General features: G+C 41.1%; 1 protein-coding gene across 1 annotated transcript in view; it reads left to right on the top strand.

Annotated features, from left to right (window-relative positions):
* The window catches only part of LOC307131588 (semaphorin-6D-like), a 41,990-nt gene that overhangs the window by 12,709 nt on the left and 9,673 nt on the right, over positions 1–19,608 (top strand). Inside the window, exons 3-8 of the mRNA XM_079825299.1 lie at positions 837–948; positions 1,087–1,147; positions 1,639–1,699; positions 12,191–12,310; positions 12,594–12,682; positions 14,574–14,788. Of these exons, the coding sequence (XP_079681425.1) occupies positions 837–948; positions 1,087–1,147; positions 1,639–1,699; positions 12,191–12,310; positions 12,594–12,682; positions 14,574–14,788 (658 nt within the window). The remainder of the gene's footprint in view (positions 1–836; positions 949–1,086; positions 1,148–1,638; positions 1,700–12,190; positions 12,311–12,593; positions 12,683–14,573; positions 14,789–19,608) is intronic.

Here is a 19,608-nt window from a genome sequence, read left to right as displayed (position 1 = left end):
ATCGTAAATATGCAGAAATAAATTACAAACACAGTCACCTTTTTTACACAATTTAACAACATTAAAGCTAGATTGGGCTAGATTGGAAAAGGCACACACTAAAAATATTCTAATATTTTAAATATTTAAATGGTTTGTTTCATTATTGGATTAAAAAAACAGCAACATAACAATATATATGTTTATAATGGATTTTCCTAGTTTAACATTGAAAGTCTTGGTTTGGGACTAGACCTATTTAAACCAATAAAATCAAACAAAGTCATTTGAAAGGTAGCAAAAAATAAATTATGTTAAAGCATGCTAAAATTTTTAATGTAGTAATTAGTTTTAATATCAAAATCTTTGGGACATAAAAGTGCCTTTACTTGAAAATACAGCCATCTACCCTCTTAAGAAGATGACATACGTAAAGTCGCTGCATTAGCGCTTCTGTGCTCTGCAGTGAGAAAACACCCTACATTTACATTTATGCATTTGGCAGACGCTTATATCCAAAGCGACTTACAGTGCCCTTATTACAGGGACAATCCCCCTGGAGCAACATGGAGTAAAGTGCCTTGCTCAAGGACACACTGGTGGTGACTGCTGGGATTGAACAAAGCAACCTTCTGCATATCAGTTCCATGGTTTAACCCACTAGACCACCATCTCACCCTAGCATGCTGACAGTGCAGTCGCTGGACGTCAATGCGGGAGCTGCTGGTGTAATATTCATTACTTTAGCAAAGTCTTTCTACGGGGCAGTTTAACATGCAGTTGCCACAGCCAATCGATACCAATATCGATGTCTGTTGACGCCAATACTGATAACAGCGCATCTGTTTGTTCTGCAGATGCACGACAATACCCGGTTTTCCATGGACGCCCCTCTGGCAACGAATCTCAGCATAGACTGGACTTTCAGCTGATGACCCAGATACATGATACACTCTTCATCACGGGCAGGTAAGTCAGCACTTAAACAGAACGAAGATCTTCAACCTTTTGACCTGTACAGACAGCTCAGACGAGCTTGTTGATGAACAGTAGAACTGTGAATAGTAATAGTGTGTGTAATGTAAACTTTCTATCTCTCTCGCACAGAGACCAGGTGTATTTAGTGAGTCTAAGAGAGTCTTACAGGAACGAGATCATTCCATACAGGGTGGGTTAACAGTAAATCACTTTATGAAATTCAGCCAATATTTTTAAAAACCTTTTAAAAAGTCTTAATTATTTAAAACTTTTGATTCCCAGTGTGTAAAATAATGCATGTGAACTAACTAGCAAATTATATATTTATTTTCATATATGACACTTTCCATAGGCTACTTGAATATGAAAGTTGCCAGTTTTTGCATGATGTATGCGTAAGCCTATCTTTCAGAAATATATTTTGAGTATTATGAATAATTTGAAAATGATTGTAAAATTAATGAAGAAAGCCTGGAAACAGAAAGACAAACATTCCCTCTGATATGCTGAAAACTGCGACACCTACGCTAATGTTTCTTTGTGCATTCTGTGACGAATAACATAAAAAGGCATTACAATCTGATTAATTCTAAAAGGTCAGCAGTAGTTTACATCCCTGGAAATTAATGTCCGTCGTTTAAAATTTTTTAAATCGTTAACAGTCGGGAAATATTGCTGTAGCCCATAGACTCATATTCAGCTCTTACCTCGGCTCGCATTCAAGTGCCGCCCGCGCTGCTCGGTAAATCCCTAGTAAATCCCGCCTTCTTCAATTTGATTGGATATCGCAAACATTTTGACATTGATGAGCGACACTGGGACTGAGCAGGCTATAGATTAGAGTTTTGCATGGAGTTTTGCCCAAGGGGGTAATCCTACACCCGGAAAGCGTACCTTCCATATGGGCGGCCATTGCTAACTAAGCCATCACCTGCCGTTAGCATCCCATTGACTTAATTTTGGCGTCACTTTGACAGCGAATAACTTCACATCTGAGGCGTTTAAAGACTCCATTTGACCATTGTTTATTTCTTAAGAAACATGACAATGTATAAAAGGCTCCATTACCTTGTATCTTACACTATCGCCCTGTAGAAGCCGTTTTTGTAAAAATAGGCTAACGATTGCATCATAACCATGCGACAACCGGCGCATAGTAGAGAAATTACCGTATAGACAGGAGGAGAAGCTCGCAGGCAATCTTTTACTGTCTATGAGGCAATCGGGGGGACGTGGAGGCATAAAGTCCTATAAAGTCAAGGAAGAGGCATGGGGAGAAGCCCATAGAGAGCCAAAAGGAACGGGACAAAATATTTCAACAACGTGATTCAGATTTCACTTTGCACAACTACTAGAAGACTTGCCTCTGTCAGACTGGTTGCTCACGTCACATCTATGTCGTCAAGCTCAGTCTGAGGCTGCGCAGTACAGTACGCTCAGCCATCAGGAAGTGAGTGCTTCAACATGGCTTAATTTTATCTCCATGAAGTGTCCATTTCTTTTTCGCTGTGTCCATTTCTTTTACTGTCTATGGTTTTGCCTCAAGTGGGCTGCGCGGGCCATTCGTCTGGGCTGACGGAAGGATATAGGTTTACGTAGTTTTACTATAATTTATTCTTCATATATATTTACGTAGCAACGGGCCGGCCCACATTGTCCAGCGGCCCACCGGGAAAACGCCCGGTATGCCAGATGGCCAGTCCGCCCCTGTCTTGTTCTAACCAGGCGTGACACAATAAAGCTATAAAAGTTCCAGTAATCACTTTTTGTAAATCACTAGGTTTCTGTTTCTCTGTCCCCGCCCATAGTGAAATGGTATTGGTCAAAAATTACAGAACTATAAACATTAAAACATAAAAAAATGAACATTTATCATATATACTTTGTCTATTGATTGTACTATTGTTCTACTTTGTGAAGCGACTATAAAAGGCGCTATAAAAAAAAATATATATACACACTTTTTCCAAGTCATCTCAATTGTACAGTGTCCCAATAACCTTGAATTCACAGTATATACACACATACAGTATTTTTCAATAAATATGCAGGTTATTCATTAATCACAGCTGGAAACTTTTTGCATCATGCCTGATTAGAAAGCAGAGTAGCCTCCTTTGACTCCTGAATCCTTGCCGAGTCCAAAGATGCCAAACATGGCAGGTTTTGCTTTATGGTTTGTGTAACGATGTCATTTAGCACTTACAAAACTTTTGCAATTATCTTTGAAACCGCTAGTCCGATCGAGACAAAACCACCACAGGAAATTTGATCACATAGGTCGATAGCTAAACAATAATGTCCAAATGTCAAAACTATGATAAGTGAAATCCAATCAATGATGCCCATTAGTCATTTTTATACTCTCAATAATATACTGTAAGTGTCTATAACGGGGTGTCCAATCCTGCTCCTGGAGGGCCACTGTCCTGCAGACCTTTACCAGCTAATCAGGGTCTTATTAGGCATACCAGAGACTTTCAGACAGGGGTGTTATGGCAACTTGGAGCTAGACTCTGCAGGACAGTGACCCTCCAGGACCAACTTTGTACACCCCTGGTCTATAACTTCAAAATTAAGTGAGATATTTATAACACATTTATGACACACAAATGTATGGAAACACTCTGAGGACATCTAAAAAAAAAAGTGGTGGAGATTGGGCAAGACGTGGTGCTATAACTTTAAACATTTAATTAAAAAAATATATTCCTTAGAAAATTGACTGTAAATGATCTTTTTTCATCGATAAGCTAAGTTTATTTATTTATTTGGATCCCCATTAGCCAATACCTAAGCAGTGGTTACTCATCCTGAGGTCCCAACAAGTAAAAAAAAATACAGTAATCCACAACAAAAAAAAGTAAATGAAACATACAAACCCAAAATGTATTCCACATATCAAAATCAACAATTTACTATATATTTTGCCATTAAATGTTCCTTTAAAGAAAAAAGTAAAAAAAATTGTTTACTTAAAATATGTAATATCCAATAGTAAATCATTCCATATTTCCATTCATCTATTCGTTGCAGTCCGTTGTTTTACAGTCGTTTTGCATGCCTGGTGTTGAAATTATGACTATTACTACTATAAAGTTGACATTACAGGACATTAGGAACTCTAGACAAATAAATATTTCTTATAAAACAAAGTAGAGAGACAGTCTTTCACCAGTGGCAAACCTAAAGTTTTGAGCATTCTTATTATACTAGCCCTTCTATTTCTATTACAATTTGTGAGTTGTTTGGCTCTGTTCTAGACTGATTGTAATTTTTCCAAGTCTTTACTTGATGCACTCAACCACACCACTAGGTAATAATCTAGGAACCATTGTTTGCAAAATTTAAGAAAGTGTTGTGGTAAAAAGTTTGCACATCTCTTAATAACTCCATAACTGTTTGTAACCCGGGGAACCCTGGCCACCAGTAAATGAGTTAAAACTTCAGAGTTCAGAAAAAAAAAGCTTCATTAAAAAAAAGTGTTCTAGAAGAGTAAGAGATTCTACCAATCAATGAATGTAGACTTGGACACACGGGGTTGAATGCTTCATTGTTCATAACTGGAATACATGAGACTGGTCTGTGTGAAAGTTTTGGGGAGAAGGAAACGGTGGAGCATGTGATATATGATTGTAAAAGGTATGACGAAGAAAGAAAGGAATTAATGTTAAATTTAAACAAAAAAGGAAAGGTAAATAAGGATTTGGAATATCTATTAGGAAATGATTTTAATAGAGATAAAGTAGGATACAGGACATTAATAATATATTTATATAATACTGGGTTAAGTGAAAGGATTTAAAATTATAGAACGAAGATGGTCTAGTCTATTCTGGATCTTAGGAGACCACAAAATTAGACTGGAGGAGCTGAACACGCAGCGCCAGGTGGGTCCTGGGAAGAAGGAATGGGATAGAGCATTGATAATTTATATAATGAGTATTTGTTTAGTTATGCAGGTATGTGGGGAAAATAGAAAAGAGTAAAAACTAGAACAATTTGATAAATAAATTGTGACTGCATAACAGCAAAAGTAGGTGGTGATATGCACATAGTATGCAATGCGCCAGGAAACAGAAGAAGAAGAAGAAGAATAAATGATTGTGCTGCAGTGACTGTGGCCGTTTCTCACTATGTGTTCTTGTCTATACTTGTGTTCTCGTGGACTTGTGAAACGTCATCAGTCGCTGCCCAAGTACTGTTCCAATTCAAAGTTCACATCAGGTTCACATCTAGCCAGCAAAGCATAGTTTAAATCCCCGGATGTGTCCTTGATCCGCCACTTTTATCGAGGTTGCATCAAGAAGAGACTTCAGACAGACCGGTATCCCAAAATACATCTCGCACTAACGGACGCAACGATCAGTACTTTGCTACTTGGTCGTGCGCGAGCCTCTACTACTAAGAATGTAACCCAGAGGAGAGCGACATTATCATCAATTAAAGTAATACTGTTTGCATGTGCTTTATAACAGAGCCCCAACGGGGTGCGGCATTATTTTGTCACTTGCAACACATCCAGAATACACATAATTTCTGCTTAAAATAAGCCTAAAATGCAAAACAAGACCAATTTAGGATAGTAAGAGTTGTTTTTAAGCACAAGTGTAATAAAACATTTGAAGTAAAAAAAATGTTTTTATTTATTTATTACTTATATAGTAGTATAAACTTGTGAAAATTTAAATATTAAATACAATTATAAAATGTTAAAATATTTGTTAAATAGTTTTATTTATCATATTTATGTTTTATTTTTGTAATGTGTTTTTGTTAAGTCATGTTATAATATTGTTTTGAACTGCTTGCTATGGCAACTAATGGCAACTATTAACTGTTTTCATTATTTATTTATTTTTGCGGGTGTGTTGAATTGTATTAAATCCAATTAAAATCAAACTAAATCATAATAATTATTAATGTTAATAATAATATAGAAAGCCCACAACAACAACAACAAATACACAAACAAAAACGTTTTTTAATTAAAAGATAATAACAAATGAGATTTTAGTAATATTTTGACCACTCAAATAGGAAAGGTCCCCGGTTTCCATTTCAGAAATCTGGTCACCTTGCCTAAACTACATATTAATGTTTAAATCTAAACGAAAAGAGGCAGGGTTATGTTTTATACTTTGTTTTGTTATAAATATATAAGATAATTAATGTAGCTACGCGTTGCCTGAACGACATTTGTGTGGCTAATATGTTTACGATTTTTTTTGTAAATTTTTTTTTAAAGAGGCAGTGGTGTTTTATGACATATTTCGTTTTATTGTAGCCTAAAATATAAATTTCTCTATACCAAGTAGGCCTTTGCAAACTTCTGACTTGCGTCCGTGATATTTCAGGCTTGCCAAGTTCAACTCTGGAGAAGTGAGGACAATAGTCCGGTACTCTGCTAATGGAACAGCAGCGTTCTTGATAGGGTTATTCAGTGTATATATGTATATTTTAGGGTACAATAAAACGAAATATATGATAAAACACCACTCTGCCTCTTTTCATTTTCATAAAAAAATATGAAACATATTATAGCCACACAAATGTAGTGCAGGCAATGTATTATCTTGCATACTTATAACAAAATGAAATATTAAAAACCCTGCCTCTTTTCGTTTACATAAAAAAAAAAAACATTAATATTTGGTTCAGACAAGTGACATAAAACTAGGGTTGGGTATCGTTTGGGTTTTTTTCGATTCCGGTGCCAAACCGATACTTTTAAAACGGTTCCGGTGCCTAAACGGTGCCTGAACCGATACTTAAAAAAAAAAAGGCCACAAAACGAGGTGGACGACATTAAATGGCTTTTTATTTATTTATTTTTTATTTAAATTGAACCATTTATTAAAAGTTTAATGTATACTTAAATGTATGAATATAAATAAATACAAAACACAATTTACTTATTTACAAATTATAATTTACTTATTTACAAATTCACAGTAAAACCTAAGCCACCTAACCCAACTACAACAAGCCTAATTTAACTCTAAATAACAGTTACAGTAATAACAGCGGTCGTCTGTGTTCTTGCTCTGCTACAAACCAGCTTCGAGCTTCAGCTTTATTTTGAAATATGATCATATTCTCTGGCTAAATATTTTAGAACGCATCGCCTTATTGTTTCCATGGCGACGCGTCATGTTTCTCACATGACACACAGCAGCCGCAATAGCGCTGACGGCTCAGCTGTATCGGGTTTATTTAGCTTTTTCTTTTTATTCAAAATATTCACAAACTTCTTAACTGTGTCACGAACTATCTGATGTTCAAATGTGTGAGTGAATGTGTGTTAGTTGATCTATAAAGCGCAATGGGCGGCGCCATGTTAGTTTATGCCTCAGAATCGGATCTGTCGGATTTACAACACTTGAGTTAATTCTCGTCTCACGAAATACATGAAAGTAAGTGACCAGTGAACTGGAAGAAGAATAGAGTAAACTATATAGTTACTATATAATGTGCATGTATGTATCTGATGTGAATAAAACACGTAACGTTAGTCAAATTATAACCGTCTGAAAGGATTGTCATTGCCCCTTTCATAGACATCAGTGTGTGTTTTGTTGCTAGTAGCCTACTTATGAGCATTTAAATGTCTGAAACCTGGAATAAACATGATGTGGTTGAAAACACTGAATAGTTGTCATGAGTTGTGATGTGACCAGCGCTGAGCGTCTGTCTCTGGCTCGGTGCAGCCAAAGCACGCAAAATCACGTTTGAATTTTGGCACCGAAATGAGGAACCGAAATCTGCGTTCTGATTCGGTCCGGTACATACCGGTTATATAAGTACCGGTGCCATATTGGAACCGGATTTCGGTACCCAACCCTACATAAAACACAACCCAGTCTAGTTTTGTTAAATGTCAGTTTATGTGTTTAATAGCCTAAAAATATAAAGTTATGAAACTTCACTTTGCCTTCAGTCAAAACGATTTGCCAGGGAACAAATGATAGATTCATGAGAACAAAGATCGCCCGTTAGAAGACAAATTATATCTTCAGAAGGACTAGTCAGTTAAGGCTGCTCTCGGTGGGGAGAGTGCCCGCTGAGCGCCCGCTGATCGACTGGATCTCACAACTCCGAAAACGGCAGATCAAATTTTCAAAAAGGCGCTCTCTTTATAAATAAACCACAGATTTGAGCTTTAAACAAGTACATTCTCGCCTGAAAAAGTCTTAAAACTACATTTTGTGAAACATTAACAGTATTTTTAAATTACGCCAGGGTTTCTCATCCGCTATTGACGTTCGCTGGTTGGTGTGAGATGCATTCTGGGATACCGGTCTGTCTGAAGTCCACAAGTCTCCTCTCAATGCATCCTCGATAAAAGGGGCGGATCAAGGACACATCCCGGGGATTTGAACTGTACTTGGCTAGATGTGAACTTTGAATTGGAACAGTACTTGGGCAGCAACTAATGACGTTTCACAATTGACGACTAATGACGATTCCTCTCGTCCTCTGGAGTTCGTTCTCCTGAGTCGAACTTGCAAGTCTGAACTACCAAGGAAGCAAGTCAGAAATTCGCGTACTTGGTATTGAGAAACGACCTGACACTCCTGTGAGCCAATAGTAACGGTGCATTCACGTCCCGCCGGCGCCACCGCTGTGTCAGATCATCAGAGCAGATCAGTGAGCAGACGAGAGAGCACTTCTCCAGAAACTCTGCACTGAAAGTTAATCTAACGAAAATTGTGATTGAGAGCACATGGAAAGTTGGACTTTGAATGCGTCAGCTGAACTGTTGTCGTCGTAGAGAGAGAGTGAAGTGAAAATCGGTAGAGTAGAGATAGATTGGATCCGGAGTTTTTTTTATGAATCATCTGAAATAGTGATTCTATCTGGCTTTGGTGAGTGCAATTTCCGATATTACGTCAAATAAATGTAAGCGTTTCTAAGATTATTCGTTCTGGGCAGAGTTGAGTAGGCCGCGAGCACACAGAGTGAGCTGAACTGATTAGCACACAGGCTAAAGCTACTATGTGTAAAAATGCAGTTCAAAAGTGATTTATGACTGTAAATGTGTTTAATAACCGTTGAAAAGTTGGATTAATGTGGCATTTGAGCTGTGTGTAATGCTTGAATGAAAGATTGGTAACTATTGTGTTTGCCTTATCTTTTGCAAGGCTGTTTTCCCTTGTTCTATCTTTTTTTCTATGTGATCATCTGCGAGACAGGAAACCTGTTTTGTGCATAATACAATCATTTGGAGAGGAATCGTCTGTGACTGTGTTGGACGCGATTAAATGTGCGAGCTGCCCACGGATCTGTTTTCCCTTTGAACTGTGATTTTTTTTATTTTTATTAACTGGTAGGAGAATTCCACATTTTCTTGTTTTTTCAGCACGATATACTTTATTTCATTGAATCTGTTTGATTTTTGCTTACGAAAAGGAGATTTTTTTTTACTTGAACTGATCGAAACACAGTTCAACAACGCTTTGAACTGAATCATTTGATTTGCGTACTCTTTCGCTAATTCGTTCAACTGAGTCGATCCTTTTATGGATTTTCTTCAACCGAGTCAATTCATTTGTTTCTGTTTTTCCAATTCATTTTGTTTAATGTGCTGTTTACTCTCTGAAGGGAAAGTAATTTATTGGAAGGAGTTCTGAATTATATTCTATATTTTGGGTCAAATCAAATATTTAATTACTATTATATTTTATTTAGTTTGAGGGTTTATTGTTGTAAATTACTTTTGTCAAATTGAAAGAGACAGACACAGTGTGTTTTTTTTTGGAGAATCTACTTTACACATTGTGTGAAAAGTGTGAAACCCCATCAATTTAAATTCAGAGCTGTTAAGCTGTTGAAATCTTGTCCAAGAAAAAGCAACAGAACAATTGACAAATGTTTTGATTTTTTGAACTCATTAATTGATTTTTCAAACCTGTTATTTATCTGATTGAAACAAATTACAAATAAAATATATTTTTTTAATATTAATATAATCTTCAATCTAAACCAGAACAAAATTGATTGTGTTCAACAGCGCTCAAAGCGTCTGAAAAAAAGTTTACAAATTTTTTTTAAAAATGTAAAAATATATATATATTTTTTTAATTTCAGTACCGACTTGGTATCGCGGTCAGTACTTTTGACAACACTACTATTCACTTATCTGTCGTGTCTTTACCTCCCTCCAGTAGTAGCCGTTCCTTGCTTCTGATTTAATAGGCCCCTACTTAACATCATTAATGATTCTCATTATCGATTAGTCGGGTCTGCTCTCTGTACGTAAAGCTTCCACCAGTCGCACCAAATTACAGCACTGAATAATGCAATTCTATGGACAAAATTTGTGATAGTGGAGTGGAAACCGAGTGAGCTGATGCAGGAAAGGTACATGATCCAAGTGCCCTAAACATGAGAATTTTTATTTTAAGCTTCAAGCAAATGTGCTTTGACAAATATATGTGTGTGTCTGCGTCCTCAGCGCAATTCATTTTACTGATTATGTCCCCTGAGCTATATTTAGAACAGTGGTTACATCCTCATCTGTAGGGGAGAGCGGGGCACAATCTAACGCTTTTTGACTTTCTCAGTTTGTGTAAATCCACTTGGGGTTCAGAGTATTTATTGTTTCCCACATTAATTGCACACATGTCTAGTACAATTATGTGGTTTTGTTTCATTAATACAGTGTATACTTTTTTCTTGATTTACCCCGAAAGAATGGAAGTGAAATGTGACAACATGCCCCATAGGTGGGGTACATTGTAACATGTGGTGGGGCACAATGTAACATGACCAAATAACAGCTTAAAATGTTACCTGATATAATAAAAAAAATATACAAGACAAACTAAAATATTTTGTCAACAAAATACAATTATTAACTTTTTAAAATAAAATAATGGCATTTTTTAATCATTAAAAATATCAGCATTTTTGAGTTTGACTACAAACACATTGCTAAATACAGCTATACAGCATAGTTCAAAACATAATAATAATTAATAATTTCTGAACATTAACTCTCAGTCATTATTCACCCTTTTCTCATGGTTTTTCAAAATAATTCATAAAAGTATAGAATATAATGGCGTATTTCTAATAGGGGCTCATTGTAACGCAGTGCTACAACGCACCCCATCTGCACAACTGGGATGTAAATCGCGGCTCGTGTCTTCTGCTGTTTAGATCAGCATTAAAGAACGATCTCAACTGTTAAATAACTGATATAAGATTAAAATAATATCGGATTTGTCTTATTTTAAATAAACACAAAAAACAGAGATGAAAACTAAACTTAAGTAAGAAATTTACTTTTGCTATGGTTAAATACATGTTCAATAATATCTTCCAGAGATTTTTTAATTTTGGCGCTATTTTTTCTCTAAATAATGTTGATATGGCAACTAGTAAATACACCAAGTTTCGTCATTCTGGCATGTGTGGAAAGGGTTAAAACATGCGTGTAACAACTAACCCCGCGTTAGGTTCTGCCCCGCGCTCTCCTACATGCTACTTATTCACATGAGTGTTTCCATTTTGCATGAAAGCGCGTCCTGACAGTCTAGCCGCGTTTCCACCGCAGGAACTTTACCCAGGAACAAGGAACTTTGGGGTGGTACTCGGTGTGTTTCGACCGCAGGGTCTAAATGAAGTTCCGGGTAAATTTTTCCCCTCCGAACGGCTCTGCTCGTGCGGTAGTTCTTTTTCAAAGTTCCGGAACTTTCGTGGGTGGGACTTGGGCGCTTAACATGCTGATCGGTTGAGCTCACGTCGCATTTTATTTCAACTTTTCTCTGTGTTTTAGCATTTTCTTGTTCAGGCATATTTTATGGTGTCAGCAATACATTTCAGGTTGTCATAAACCCTAACAGCATAAAGGCCTTAAATGCTTGAACCCCGATAAATACTGCTTGCAGCTTTAATTATTATTATTATTATTTAGAAAGCAGGATTACTTATTTTTGTAGTTCCTGTAACATAAAATAGCAGGAACAATTAAGTAAAAAGCATATAATGCTATGAAATAACTTGTTCATTTAAGAATATAAATGAAGGTTGTTGTTTTTTTTTTTCGTTTTGTCTAAATAGACCTTGCCTTGGAGATTATATTTTGCTTTTCTGTTTCATTCTCAGTGTAAAAAGGCCTTTAGTGTTCTGTGAATGTGTGCTGAATTCCAAATACATTGCGTGAGTAATATGCTATTGTGTAATGAAGCTGAAGTGTGTTTTAAGCTCACATATTTATGTGTCACAGATGGTAATCTGTACTCGGCTACGGTGGCAGACTTCCGGGCCAGCGATGCTTTGATTTATCGCAGCATGGGAGACGGTCCTGCCCTTCGGACCATCAATGATGACTCCAAGTGGCTAAAAGGTATAGAAACTCTTGCTTGTCTGCTAGTCTGTAGCCTATTTTATGCTAACATTGCTAAATTAGTTGAACCCAGTACACATTTGATCTATAACCTCTACCATACCTTAAAGAAGTGGGTCATTGTGGGAGAACAGAAAATGGCGGGTGTTGATATAAAATCCAGCTTTCTGTGGCACAATCTAGGTCAACACTCAGGCATTCCACTTAGCCAACAAAAATGCATCTAAATTTAACTTGCGGTCAGCAATGGAGATGCTAATGCTTCTCTCTCTTTCTCTCCCAGAACCACATTTCCTCCACGCCGTGGATTATGGGGATTTCGTCTACTTCTTTTTCAGAGAAATCGCTGCCGAGCACAACAACTTGGGAAAGGTATGACTTGCAGCCTAATATGCCATGCTAACGTTGCTACGATGCTAACGTTAACAAATCATACACAAAAAATAATGTGATACCATGGTACAGGGATGGTATTACTATGGTATCTAAACTGTGATAATACAGTTCTGATTTGTATGTTAATGTAGTATTCATAGGCTTTTATTTAGAGATGAACATTTGTCCCTGCGAGTCAATATATCTAGCCTGGTTTTACCAGACTCTCGTACATTTCATTTGTACATAGAGTCTGGCCACTCTCCATTGACAAGCGTTTACTTTTTTTAAGGCGGGTACTCTGTTGAAGTTTAAAACTATTGGATCTGCCAAGAGTCACTCTGGATCTGCCTAACCAATCGCTAACGTTTGGTCCTGACGTATGTCACGCGCCGTTCGCCTTTGATTCTCACATTAACTGTGCACATCACCTCAGTGTCAGTGATAAAACCTCGTGCATTCGGATTGTTATTTATTCACGGTGGAGAGGAGAGTTTTGAGATCGGAACGCGCTGCTCTCATGTTGCATATCTCGTGCAATCATAACATGATTGTATGCTGTCAATAAAATGTCATATGCTTGGTATGATAAGAATAAATGCTGCCGTGAATAACAGCCCAATTCAAATGTTTACGTGCTTTTCTTCTTTTATTTTTTGAGCGGTGATGAAATATTTTGCTCTTGTAAACACTTGCCAGTATTTAAAGAAATACAAGTCTAGAAATGCAAATTACAGCTCATGCAACCGCACAGTACTCTGCAGGGGTCTATAAAGGATATAAACAGTGAGTTTTGAAGTGATATATTCTTGAAAACTCAGAGATGTGGATTCGGACAGCAATTACATTACCACACGACCTTGGTGTTTGTCAAAAATAGTCGATAATTCAACCTGGGTTTTTCTCGCGGGTGGTGGGAGACGGACGGCTTCAGCAACTCCTTCACCACTAAAGGAGCGAGCTGAAAAATACTTTTCCCGGACCACAACATCAGCAGTACAGCAGTGATTGTTCTTGCTCCGTGTAACGGGAGTTCGTTTGTTCAGGGAAGAAGAAGGAGGCGGGAACCGGCGAACGTTTAACAACTTTTAATCAAATAATAAACACAAAATGAAAGTAAAAGCGGCGGCCACTCACGGACGACTGCCGCGCACATACATAACAAAACACAACTTAAAATCCAGGCCTGGTCCTCTCTCGTCCTTCACCGGTGTTGGTCGTCCTTATATGCCTCCGTGCTCCCTCATGAGAGGACTCGAGATCGGTGTGTCTCATTCTCAATCCCGCACACCGATCTCGCTCGCTCGTCCACCTCGCCACACTCCAGCTTTAACTTCTGGACATTCGTCAGCGCTGCCACACACTCGCATCTTTCACCGCCGCCATTACTGAACTACAACTCAAACTAGCGCACGACATCAACGTCATCGCTCTCAGCTACTCCCTCTGTTCGCTGATTGGACCGGTAAAAAATTGTTCGGGCAAAAACCTAAGCATATACAGCAGTCCCAGGCGTAGTACTGAAGGAAAATGAAAATTGAGCGGAAGTAAGTAGGAGGGCGGAGCCAGGCTACAATATATCATCCGTTGCCTTAGGATTTGCTTTAAATTGGCCCGTATAATGACTTTTTTGTACTACAGACTAATGAATATTTAAGTTTAGTTAATTTTGCAGTCAACACCTGCATTGAGAGCAGGTTTTACAGTTGTGAATTATTAAGATGGTAACATGGTGCTAATTCAAGCCCTTTAGCACACTGCAGTTTTGTTCTATCTAAGAGAAAAAGGCTTCTTGCGTACATTTAGATTCAACTGAGCTGCTTGGGAGATAGATCTATTATTTAGAGAGCGATGCTGAGTTTCTCCCACTATTTTTCTCTCGCCACAGGCGGTTTACTCCAGAGTGGCTCGGATCTGTAAAAATGACATGGGAGGTTCTCGGCGGGAGCGGACACACTGGACATCTTTTGTTAAGGCTCGCCTGAACTGTTCTGTTCCTGGAGAATCGTTTTTCTACTTTGACGTCCTCCAGGCAATTACAGACATAATCGACATTAATGGGGTGCCTTCTGTGGTTGGAGTTTTCACCACCCAGTTGAACAGGTAAAGCTTGTCACAATCCTTTCCATAATATCTCCACATGAAAACAGACTGCGTTAACCAGGGTGGGAAATTCACTTTTTCAGCCACAGTGGCTGGTGGATGCACAATTTTACCAGCCACTTATATTTTTAACCAGCCACTTTTTCTGGATTTCAAATTTATAAAAGAAAGTGAACTAGCATAGTATGGGGTGAATTCACTTTTCCCCCCATTCATTTCAATGGCAAAAACTGTCAGAATCATTTGATTTTGTAAACTATTGACTTTGTAAATTATGTAAATAGTTGCTTTAGTTTTTCAGTAACTGTATATCCATTATAATTAGCAGTTTATTGCAGATTTATTTGAATGAAAAACTACTCTTTACAATTACAAATGTTCTGAAATAAAGGGCCTTTTTGAAAGGACGCCTAGACTTAAGCTTACGCTTAAGCTAGACATAAAAGCTTACAGAAGCTACGTTTTTGAGAGTATCTTCCTCAAATTTGAATCAAAACATGATCAGACATTCAGTTTTATATTTATGTTGTCACAGACACGTCAGGTTCCACCCTCCACCAATCACAGCGCACTCCATCCCCAGAGTACTGATCACTATCACCTGCACCTCATCATGGCACTCATCACCAGCACTATAAGAAGCACACGCACACAGCACTCCACGTCCGGTCTCGTTCGCATATACTTCTGCCTATGCTTACCTCAAGGACTCTACTACTGATACTACCTGTCTCCAGCGTGTCTCCTTCCTTCCGTGTTCCTTGTCTGCTGTGTGGGTGTGTTCCTGTCCGTCCCTCTGTACTCCAGCGATCTCCAGTCTCCAGCGATCTCCAGTCTCCAGCAATCTCCAGTCTCCATTTACCTCCAGGCTCCAGCGTCATTCCACCTTCAATACAAAAGACAGTAACTCTCTCTCTCGTATCACCATCTTATCTACCAACAACCGGTTTACTCACCTGCTCCACATCACATGCTCTACTGTGGTCAAATAAACTAACCATACCTGTTTACATCTGTGTCTGCCTCCTGTCTACTTGTAACAGAAGACCGGACCACAACCGAGACCCAGTATGAGCCAACCGGATCCCTTCCAGGAAATGGTAGATGCGCTTCGGCGTACATTTCCTCCACAACCCACTCCAGTTACTGTTCACTCACCTGCACCAGCGAACACCAACCCATCTGTCAACAACCCTCCTTCACTACCTCCGTATGCTAGTCCCATGGCCAAACTGGCGCCCTACTCAGGATCGGCGGAGAATTGCAGCGGCTTCCTGCTGCAATGCACACTGGTCCTGGAGATGCAGCCGCACTTGTACCCGAGCGACACTTCCAAGATAGCCTTCGTTATCTCTCAGCTCAGCGGCAAAGCATTGATGTGGGCCGATTCCATCTGGTCACAACAGGGTGCGGTAACGCAATCATACACAGCGTTCATTTCCCACTTCCCGGAGGTGTTTGGGAAGCCAATCACAGATTCGTCAGCTGGTGAGAAACTTTATAATTTAAAACAGGGATCCATGTCTATTTACGATTATGCTTTGCAATTCAGAACGCTTGCAGCAGTCAGCGGATGGAATGAACAGGCACTGATAACTACATTTCGGCAAGGATTGGAACCTCGGGTACGGCTGCATCTCGCTGCATGCGAGGACTCCATCGGCCTTGAAGTTCATCCAGCATTCCATTCGCTGTGCCACTCGCATGCAGGCGTGCATCCAAGAGCAACAGGACCAGTATCCCTTCAACGTGCCCTACCGCCGATCCGAACCCGTCAGCTCCCCAGAACCAGCCCACGAACCCATGGAGTTAGAGAACTCCCGACTAACCCCTGAAGAACGCCGCCGTCGGCTGACCCTACGTCTCTGTCTGTATTGTGGTGAACCTGGGCATGTCATAGCTGCATGCCCCACACGACCTCCACGACCCATGGTGAGTGCCATTATTCCTGCTGATCATAAAATGAAACCACTCACCACTGTCGTCACCCTTACTGCCGCTAATGTCTCCCTATCAGTGGTCGCGCTCCTCGACTCGGGGTCAGCCGGCAACTTCCTCTCCGGTGCCATCTGCCGCCAGTTACGCCTCAAGACCACTCCGTCTCCGACCACCTACAGGATCAGCTCAATAACCGGAAGACCCCTTAGTCGCAAGCACGTCTGCACCGTGGCTGGACCAGTCACTCTCCAGGTTGGGCTTTTACATCGGGAAGAGGCTCACATGCTGGTTCTGGAGGATTCGACCGCTGACGTGGTTCTGGGGCGCCCCTGGTTGGAGCAGCACAACCCTGCCATCTCCTGGAAAACGGGCGAAATCCTGAAGTGGGGCGACACTTGCTTCTCACAATGTCTGACTGAACTTCCTCTTCCATCCTCATCTCTGCCTGATCTGACTCTCTGTGCCACATCCATCGAAAGTCCAGTTGAACAACGCTCAGTCGATGTTCCTAAGTGTTACGCCCCCTTCAGCGATATCTTCTGCCCGCAACGGGCTTCCAAGCTGCCTCCACACCGGCCATGGGACTGTGCCATCGACCTGCTTCCGGGTGAACCAGTACCAAGGGGTAAGATTTACCCACTATCCATCCCGGAGGAGAAGGCCATGGAGGAATACATCCAGGAAGCCCTCGATCAAGGTTACATCAGGCCGTCTACTTCCCCTGCTGCGTCCAGCTTCTTCTTCGTGGCAAAAAAGGACGGAGGCTTGCGGCCATGCATCGATTATCGTTCCCTCAACAAGATCAAAGTTAAGTTCAGATATCCCCTTCCTCTCGTCCCAGCAGCCCTCGAACATCTCCGTGGTGCCACTGTGTTCACCAAGTTGAACCTCCGCAGCGCGTACAACCTCATCCGGATACGTGAGGGGGACGAGTGGAAGACTGCCTTTATTACCCCTACTGGTCACTATGAATACCTCGCCATGCCGTATGGATTGGTAAACGCCCCCTCCGTATTCCAGGATTTCATCCATGAGGTGCTCCGGGAGTTTCTCCATCGATTCGTCCTAGTCTACATCGACGACATCCTCATCTACTCCCGGAGCCAGGCCGAACATCGCCAACACGTTGCGGAGGTCCTCAACCGTCTACGTCAGTTCCATCTATTCCTCAAGGCCGAAAAGTGTTCTTTCAACCAATCTTCAGTTTCCTTCCTGGGATACCACATTGATCACAGTGGCATCCGGATGGACGAGAGGAAGGTGGAATCCATCACAACCTGGCCAGAACCCACCACTATAAAAGAACTCCAGCGCTTCCTAGGTTTCTCCAATTTCTATCGACGGTTCATCAAAGGTTACAGTTCCATCACTCATCCACTCACCAGTATGTTACGCAACAAGCCCAAGTCTCTGTCCTGGACCCCGGCAGCCACCAACGCCTTCTGCCACCTCAAGAAAGCCTTTACCACCGCTCCCCTCCTAGTCCATCCAGACCCGGAAAAGCCCTTCGTCGTGGAGGTGGACGCCTCCACAACCGGAGTGGGAGCGGTGTTGTCTCAGCAGCAGGGGACGCCAAGTAGACTCCACCCATGCGCCTTCTCCCGCAAGCTCAGCCCGGCGGAGGTCAACTACTCCATCGGTGACAGGGAACTTCTCGCAGTCAAGCTTGCCTTGGAAGAGTGGAGGCATTGGTTGGAGGGAGCCAAACATGCGTTCCTGGTGCTTACAGATCATAAAAATCTTGAGTATCTTCGATCAGCCAAGAGACTAAACCCCCGACAAGCCCGTTGGGCCATGTTCTTCTCTCGTTTCAATTACACCATCTCCTATCGTCCCGGTACCAAGAATCATAAGCTGATGCTCTCTCCCGTCTTCATGCCCCTGACGAACAGATCGAAGAACCAGAACCCATTATTCCAAGCTCCCTCATTGTAAGTCCTATTACCTGGTCCGAAGAAACCATTCCCTCCTCCAATGCCTCCACGAACACTCCGCCGGGCTGTCCACCTGGCTTGCTGTACCTCACTCGGACACGACGCACTCCCACCATTCACTCGGCTCACACGTCACTCGGTACTGGTCACCCGGGGGTCAATGAAACCCTCTCATTGCTAAAAGAACGCTTCTGGTGGCCAGGGATGGCAAAGGATGTCAGAAGGTACGTGCAGGGCTGTAGGGAGTGTGCCATTTCCAAGTCTCCACGTCATCTTCCAGCTGGTAAGCTCCTTCCTCTGCCCGTTCCAGAACGCCCATGGTCACACCTAGGAGTAGATTTCATCACTGACCTGCCGGTCTCAGACGGTAATACCGCCATCCTAGTGGTAGTTGATCGTTTCTCCAAATCATGTCGTCTAATTCCACTCCCAGGTCTGCCTACTGCCATGGAAACAGCCGAAACACTCTTCAATCAAGTTTAGATACTTCGGAGTACCTGAAGACATAGTATCCGATCGAGGTCCCCAGTTCATATCCCGAGTATGGAGATCGTTCTTCTCGCTCCTAGGTGTGGCCTTTAGCCTGACGTCGGGGTATCATCCACAGTCAAACGGGCAGACGGAAAGGAAGGTTCAGGAAATTGGCCGCTTCCTACGTACCTTCTGTCATGACCACCAGGACTCTTGGAACCAGTTCCTAGGTTGGGCCGAGTACGCCCAAAACTCCCTGAAGCAGTCGACCACTGGACCCACCCCATTCCAATGCATACTCGGTTTCCAACCTCCACTGTTCCCCTGGGATGGGGAACCCTCTGACGTTCCTGCTGTGGACTACTGGTTCCGAGAGAGCGAGAGGGTCTGGGACTCAGCTCACCATCAGTTGCAACGGGCCCTGCGCAGACGCAGGATGGTCGCGGATCTTCGGCGTTCTGACACCCCCGTCTTCCA

This window comes from Gobio gobio (assembly GCF_949357685.1).
Source record: "Gobio gobio genome assembly, chromosome: 9".
Classification (NCBI taxonomy): Eukaryota; Metazoa; Chordata; class Actinopteri; order Cypriniformes; family Gobionidae; genus Gobio; species Gobio gobio.
The sequence above is the reverse complement of the archived record's forward strand: the minus strand, read 5'-3'. Positions and strand labels throughout refer to the sequence as shown.